At 31.9% G+C, this 8,379-nt stretch overlaps 1 protein-coding gene across 1 annotated transcript; it reads right to left on the reverse strand.

Annotated features, from left to right (window-relative positions):
- Positions 1-850: 850 nt before the first annotated feature.
- On the reverse strand, positions 851-3,548 carry LOC115879238 (protein charybde-like). The gene is made up of 3 exons (XM_030895941.1): positions 3,328-3,548; positions 2,862-3,216; positions 851-2,734 (listed from the first exon to the last, which is right to left on the reverse strand). Exons 1-3 carry the CDS (start codon positions 3,383-3,385, stop codon positions 2,647-2,649), a joined length of 501 nt encoding a protein of 166 aa, XP_030751801.1. The 5' UTR covers positions 3,386-3,548; the 3' UTR covers positions 851-2,646.
- Between the last annotated feature and the right edge of the window lie 4,831 nt (positions 3,549-8,379).

Consider the following 8,379-nt stretch of genomic DNA (forward strand, 5'->3'; position numbering starts at 1 on the left):
TTGTATTTCGCGGAATAATAAAATTCTGTAAAAACGTTCATAAGGCACTTTTTTAAGCACAATCCAGTGGCGTAGTCAGTTTTTTTCTATGCTCTATTTTTTTCTAAATCTCTCGATGATCTGAATAATCCAAATCCCGGTTAATAGACCCAATATTTCAAACAGACTTTTTAGAAATTCTTAAAATCAGAGCTTTAAGCTGCATTCATTGCTTGATGTCGCTCAATGCTGTCTCATCAACATTGGTCTCATTGCATTGCTAATGCAAGGTCATTTTATTATAAAAACTATTCGTATTTCTTGTAAACATTTTTATGGAAATGTTTTAGACCCTCCGCAATTTTATTTTAACAAGTTTCAAAACTTACACACCATTCAATGAAAAAATCTAACAATATATTTCTAAGATTAAATTCGTGATCATTAATTATATTTATCACGTTACTACTTCCAGATCAACATTGATATTTATTTCCAATCATGTTTCATGTTTCTGAGTATCTGTTACTAAAATATAGGTCAGTATTATAGGGGTGATGAAAAAGAAAGCCATGCTTAAAAAAACATGTTTTTTATTACTGTCCTTAATAAATTCTATGAAGCATGAGATAATGTGCAGGACTAAGCCTGCACTTCTATTGATTATATCACACATAGCTATAGATAAATTCTATCAAACTACAAAATTCATCAAATATAAAAAACTTATAAATACTCTTACTCTCTAAATATAGACAATATATAATATAGTCTCGCATTATAATATTTTTTCTTTTAATTAACACACATGAAATTTTTTCGATTTGTTTGTACCAACATGTATGTTAAAAACATTTTTATACTTTTTTTCCGACTTTTTTCACAGATACATTTTTACGTCTACATAGTCTACATACTAAAATATCACAAGAAAAAAATTATATTTTTTAAAAAACACATATGTTCGAGGAGAGATCGTATAAAAATGAATGGGTTAAAATGAAGAAATTTTAATAAACGAAAAAATATACTTTAGTAAAGTTATTATGACGAAACAAAAAAAATGAAGATTCTCCCCTCAAAAATATGACACGAAAATGAAAAAAAACTTTAAATTCTTTTTTATCGATAAATTTAAAACGACGATATATCTTAAGTACAGGTACATGTTATATATCAATATGCATTATTTTAATACAAAATTCATATCACGTAAAAAATTCACGGACTCGTTGAATCGAATCCTTTTGGACCGTGTGGACCATCGCTCGTACGAACATCTTTTCTGGAGAGTTTCAAACTCTCTGGAAAAGTCGAATACTGTTAAATAAACGGGCTGTTTTCCCAACGCATTTCTTTCCATTTTCCCTTGAGAAGTGATATCGTGAATACTCACGATTTCGAACATTTTTTTTTGGAAAATCGCAACTTAATTTTACCAAGTTTCAAAACTTACACACCAATCAATGGAAACATCTAACAATATATTTCAAAGATTAAAGTCGTGATCATTAATTATATTTATCAACTACTTCCAGATCAACATTGATATTTATTTTCATTCAACATGTTTCAAGTTTCTGAGTAACTGTTTTAAACTGGAGTATAGGTCAGTATTATAGGGGTGGTGGAAAAGAAAGCCATATGTAAAAAAACATGTTTTTTATTACTGTCCTTAATAAATTCTATGAAGCATGAGATAATGTGCAGGACTAAGCCTGCCCTTCTATTGATTATATCACACATAGCTATAGATAAATTCTATCAAACTACAAAATTCATCAAATATAAAAAACTTATAAATACTCTTACTCTCTAAATATAGACAATATATAATATAGCCTCGCATTATATTTTTTCTTTTAATTAACACACATGAAATTTTTTCGATTTGTTTGTACCAACATGTATGTTAAAACATTTTTATACTTTTTTTTTCGACTTTTTTCACAGATACATTTTTACGTCTACGTAGTCTACATACTAAAATATCACAAGAAAAAAATTATATTTTTTAAAAAACACATATGTTCGAGGAGAGATCGTATAAAAATGAATGGGTTAAAATGAAGAAATTTTAATAAACGAAAAAATATACTTTAGTAAAGTTATTATGACGAAACAAAAAAATGAAGATTCTCCCTCAAAATATGACACGAAAATGAAAAAAAAACTTTAAATTCTTTTTTATCGATAAATTTAAAACGACGATATATCTTAAGTACAGGTACATGTTATATATCAATATGCATTATTTTAATACAAAATTCATATCACGTAAAAAATTCACGGACTCGTTGAATCGAATCCTTTTGGACCGTGTGGACCATCGCTCGTACGAACATCTTTTCTGGAGAGTTTCAAACTCTCTGGAAAAGTCGAATACTGTTAAATAAACGGGCTGTTTTCCCAACGCATTTCCTTCCATTTTCCTTTGAGAAGTGATAACGTGAATATTCACGATTTCGAACAATTTTTTTTGGAAAATCGGAAACGAAAACAGCCCTCACACACAATTAGAAAAACTAAAACTAGATCACGCTGCGCTTATATGATTCTTCCATATTTTATACATCTATAAAAATAGAAAAAAGAAAACAGTACTTATGTGTAATATGCTTTTTCATTTTCCATCAGTCTCTGGAATTTCGACGACTAGGCGTCATCTCACTCGCGATGTACCGGCCGGTACAGCTTCTTTTTCGTTATCTCGTAGTCCGTACTAATGACTACAGTGCCACCCCTTGTTATTCTCCTGTAACAAAGAAAAAAATCCCTTAGAACAAACCCCAAAAAAGTTTTTATACATTTAAACAGTTACAGGAAAAAAAAACGAATAAAAAATCCGAATTAAAAAATAAGATAATTGCACAGGTACTTACTTTAAAAATTGTGGCAAGAAGCCCCATCCGGCGTTGGCTTGCTTGAAAGTCAGATAGACTTCGAAGGTTGATGGTGTTGATGGATCCAATTTTAAACAGCTCATTCTGCGGCAGTCCTCCTCACCTTCGTAAAGCAGGTGGAGAGTCATGCCTCTCACTCCGCAACACTCTGACTCTGCTGCAGCTAGTACATCTTCGCTGACCCTTTGCAGAAGTCCGTTCGGTAGAAGTACTTCGCCGGCGGAGAGGTGAGTTTTCTTCGCTGACCTGATCTCTTGTTCCAGCATCTTCGAGAGGAAATGAGCTGCCGAATTGGAGGGTTCCTGGAGATGAGGCCTCGGGTCGTAATACCATTCTAGAATAAACGAGAATCAAGTTAGTTTTGAAAAATTAAATGATGATGCAATATCGGAAGCTAAAGTGAAAGTCGCCAAGGGAAAGTAAAACCGATGAAAAAAGAACTTACTGTTTTGTGTTTGATATTCCGAGTGAGGGTGATTGTTTTGTACTGGCAGAACCTCCATTTTTCTTCTTTGATAAAATTTAAAATTCTAACACTTAGAAAATAATATCACAATTGAGAACGGGGAAGCCTAGGCTTCGATACCAGAGGTGCTTTGCTTGTACTAAGCTAGCTCCTACTTTCTTGCTATTTCTCGATCTGACTGCCGGCTCGAACAGCTGACGCCGGTTTTTATAGGGACTTCCCTCCTTTGTTCCGGAGATGTACGAACGCACCGCGATTCCTGACGATCGGTCGCGGGGACACGTACGCGTCCGTCGAACGATTTTACGTTGTCAGATCTTCTATAGTTTCGTCAGATTTTATGAATTCATCCATTGAATAGTTCAAAGGGTACAAGCACAAAGAAAACAAAATCTACTTTATAAAAGTCGTGAAAAGAAATATACAAATAGACGGAAATGCAAAAATATCAAAATATTGATGACTTCCATAAAAATACATTTTGTTAATTATATAACTAGATAAGTACCTAGGAAATGACTGGTAGGACGTAGTTTCAAAAAGAAGTGATTTACTTTCAAAATTTTTTTTGATATTTCCAGAATACTAAGAAAATTTCTACCGAATATCATTGATTTTATATTTGCTCAATTAGCTGATTTAGTAAATTTTTTACCTTGCAAATCACTGCCTCAGTCTCTAATAGTGACCTGCACGGGCCGGTTTTTTGTAGCCCGACCCGACCCGGCCCGAGAAGAGAAGTAGGTTTTGTAAGCCCGGCCCGGTTTGTGGAAAGTTAAAACTTAAACTAGTCCGGCCCGGCCCGAACCATTAAAATAAAATGATCAAAATAAAATTACAAAAATCCTTTCAATTACAATTATTCCAAGTAGTTCTTTGTCGATTCCAGACAATCTATCAATTTCACATAAACATAGCCTAAAAACACCTATTATAATACAGGGTGTCTCAAAGACATGTACAGAAGCAAAGTTGTGTTTATTTAAAGTGCGGAACCGGCCCGGCCCGAGGCCCGACCCCTATTGACAGTGCGAAACCGGCCCGGCCCGAGGCCCGGGTTCGGGCCGGGCTTGGCCTGAGGCCCGTTCTGGCTACCCGGCCCGTGCAGATCTCTAGTCTCTAATAAACTCACATTAAAAAATGTAAATATTTTAGTAGTTTTCTAGCAGTGCTAACAAACAATTTATCAAAAAATCTTAGGGGATAGCGCCACTGTAAGAAAATCTACACATTCAAAAAGTTATTTTTTGTAAACACTGCTGGCGTTAACCCAACTGAGACTAATTGTCAGCAGTGGTTTACTAACAAACAAATTTGCCTAACGGACAAAAAATGCTTAACGTTTCGGGAAGCATATCTCTTCGTCGGAAGCAAAAAAACACAAAAAACAAAGAAAAAAACTAAAAAAATTAAAATATCTAACTGCAACTATTAGAGAACACTTTAGTTTTTACGTCTGTAAAAACCGTTGACGTTCTGTTAAAATGTCATTATATCAAGTTAAATTTCAAAATTAACAATTACTACCTGATAACAATTTCTTAATAAGGTAAAACCAAAAAGCTTCAAACTTTCTGTATGATTAGATATTTTTTAATATGTTTTTAATCCAATTTTTACTTATGTTATGTTTATTTATGTTATGTTCTTTAAAATCAAAAAAGCCTTTGCCATACATTATTAACCTCTACAGATGCATGAGCAATACATTTATTTTTATTAGATTGTATTAAAAAGGCTTTTTTATTTTTCTTTTAGAGGCTATCGCTTCTTTCATTATAATTTTTGTGTTGTTAAAATCTGCCCTGTGCCCTGTGTCCCATGAATGCTGGCAAATCTTAGATTCCTGAAAATCGCCCTTTCTTACATAATCTTTATGTTCTTAAATTCGAACATTTAAGGGTCTAGATGTTTCACCAATATAAAATTTAACACATTCACATGGTATTTTGTATATCACATTTTTTGTTGGACTTCTACAAAAAATTGTACGAGTACCTTACTTTTATTATTTAGTTTAGTCCAGTGTTCATTGGTTTAGTGTGGGTTAAAATGGATCTAAATAGGTATATATATTTATATACAAATTAAATCGCGGACTCATGAGTACTTTATCGTATATAGTATGCGTTATTTTATAAACCTAAATTTTCAGAACCATACAGAGCAATTTTACGAAGCAGAATACTAAAATTATTTAAGGACGAAAATCTCACTTAATATGCAATAGGAGAGAAAATATAAAATTAATAAAAAGAAGATTCTATAGAAACCACTAATTGGAAACCTGAAAACGTTTGACTCGAAACTTTAATGAAATATAAGTTTCCGATCTGGCAACGCCGCGCGCTAGTCGAACGATCCTTTGTTCTTCTCTGACATGGTTTTATAAGCCGGTGTTGTGTATGTGTGTATAATTTTGTTTTATTTTTCGCTGCAATAAAACGATTTTTACCGGGGGAGGAAAAATAGAGGAAACCGTACGTGCATCGCGGTGTATTTTTCCAGGGTTTCGGAGCTTTCCCTAGAAAATACAGGCGAAATTGTAATAAGGCTTCGACAAAACGAAAGAAAAGCTAGCGCGCGAGAGAGAGACGGAGAGAGATCCAACTCCTAGACGAGGGCTTGAAATGATGATGCAATTCGTGATAAAAATCGGTAAACCGGTTTGCTAGCTAGCGCTTTGAGTTATCGTGTCGTTCCCTATATTATATTGACTTTTCGTTGGCAGGCGTTTTGCTTTGATTTTTTTTTTGTTTTAAGGTGGTTTCGGTAGTTCGTCAAGATAGCCGCACTGTTGCATCATGTTTCCTTTGCATTTTGGCCTAAATACGATGTTTTTTCAAGCTGCTACTGGGCTTGAAACCGGTTCACTGGTTCATTTTATTTGTAATTCAGGAAACAATATTATATTCTGAATTTTTACTTTATGATGTATTTGAAAACGGTCTTTATGGACGTTATACGAACGCAAAGAAAAGTAACTTCTTTGTTCTTGAAGCTTGATAGCATCTATTATCTTTGATAGATGCTATCAAGCTTTAAGCTTCAACAAAGTATCTGTCGAGATTTAAGTTCTATTATAGGTATTTACATTATTTTACATAAAAACTTCAATATTTTTAATTATATTTTTATTCTATATAGGTAACAAATAAAATTTTATCATTCTGTAATCAAAGTGTTTTCTTTGTTCTTTTTTGTTTCGAAGACTCTTTTTCAGATTTCTTATTTCCTCTCATTTTAAACTCAGTAGTCTTCCAGTTTTTTATTAGTTGTTTTATAGCATATTGTCAGAACTATATTTTGTATGGTTTCAAAACAATATTTTATTTTATTTAGGTATCTCTTTTTCAAAAAAGTTCTATGGGTATTTCGTCACTGAGAAAATGTACAAAATAAAATAGTTATTTTTTTGGAAACACTGCTGTATTAATCCAACGGAGACTAATTGTCAACAGTTGTTTTGCTAATAAAGAATACCTACTAATAAAAAATACTATATTTTTTTGTTTTTTTCTTGCTTCTGACGACGGGAAGTGATATACTTTCCGAAACGTTAAGCATTTTTTGACCATTAGGCAAATTTGTTTATTCGTAAACCACTACTGACAATTAGTCTCCGTTGGATTAACGCAAACTCAGTGTTTACAAAAATTAATAACTATTTTATGTTGTAGATTTTCTGACAGTGACGAAATACCCATAGGACTTTTCTATTGAACTTTCGTTGACAGGTATTTTACTTTGTTTTTTCTTGTTTTAATGTTGTTACGGTTGTTCGTCAATACAGCCGCACTGTTGCATCATGTTTCCTTTGCATTTTGACCCAAATATGATGTTTTTCCAAGCTGCTACTGGGCATGAAACCGGTTCACTGGTTCATATTATTTGTAATTCAGGAAACAATATATTCTGAATTTTTACCTATGAACCTCTGTGCTGTTATATGTGAAAACGGTCTTTATGGACGTTATAGGAACACAAAGGAAAGTAATTTCTTTGTTCTTATAGCCTGATAGCATCTATTATCTTTGATAGATGCTATCAAGATTTAAGCTCCAACAAAGTACCTATCGAGATTTTAGTTCTATAAGTATTTTCACTACTTTACATAAAAACTTTACATTTTGAATTATGTGTTGATTCTCTATAACAAATACATTTTTATAGTTCTTTAATCAAAGTGTTTCCTTAGTTTCTTTTTATTTAGAAGACTCTTTTGCATGTGCTATTGCTTTTTATTATAAATTCAGTATTAAGTAGTCTTCCATTTTTTTAGTCGATTACTAGATATTTTATAGCATATTGTCAGAACTTGATTTAATATGGTTTAAAAATACTATACTATATGTTTTATAAAAGGAGATGTTTTCTTTGTTCATTTTTCGTTTAGGGATATTTCTGGGATTGGAAAGGTTCGATTTGTTTGATGTCGTTAGTTTTTTGTTAGATTTTTATAATCATTAAAATCAATGGCTAAACTTGCGTAATTCTATTCTGTATATCGGTTTCTGTATATACTATAGTTGTTTTTTATTCTGATTCAGGATAAAATATATTTTTAGTATTTTTTCCACTCTATATTGTCAAAAAAACGACTATGCTATCAAAGAAAATCGGCCTTCAAAATATAAAATGACTTTTCTTTGTTTGGTCATGACTGATGACAGATGCTATCAGGTTTTAAGCTCCAACAAATCGATATTTGAGATTTATATGTGTTTTTATTATTTTAATTATATTTAATATAGATATTTATATAAAACACGTGTACTTTAAAATTTTATATGATAAAAATAAAAGTTTATACCTCCATGACTCAAACACAATATTTTCTTTGTTAGTCTTAAGTAGTCCTTTTCCCTTTGCATTGAGAAGATAATTATTAGTATATTTTGCAGTTTTTTACTAGATAATTTTATAGTATATGTATTTTAAGACTTTATTTAGTATTTAATGCATAAACAGTATATTGTTTTGTTTTTTGGAAGATATTCACTGACTCCACAACCAATTCTTCTGTAAATT

Source organism: Sitophilus oryzae, unplaced genomic scaffold, assembly GCF_002938485.1.
Source record: "Sitophilus oryzae breed Bouriz unplaced genomic scaffold, Soryzae_2.0 scaffold_1576_pilon_pilon, whole genome shotgun sequence".
Taxonomy (NCBI): domain Eukaryota; kingdom Metazoa; phylum Arthropoda; class Insecta; order Coleoptera; family Curculionidae; genus Sitophilus; species Sitophilus oryzae.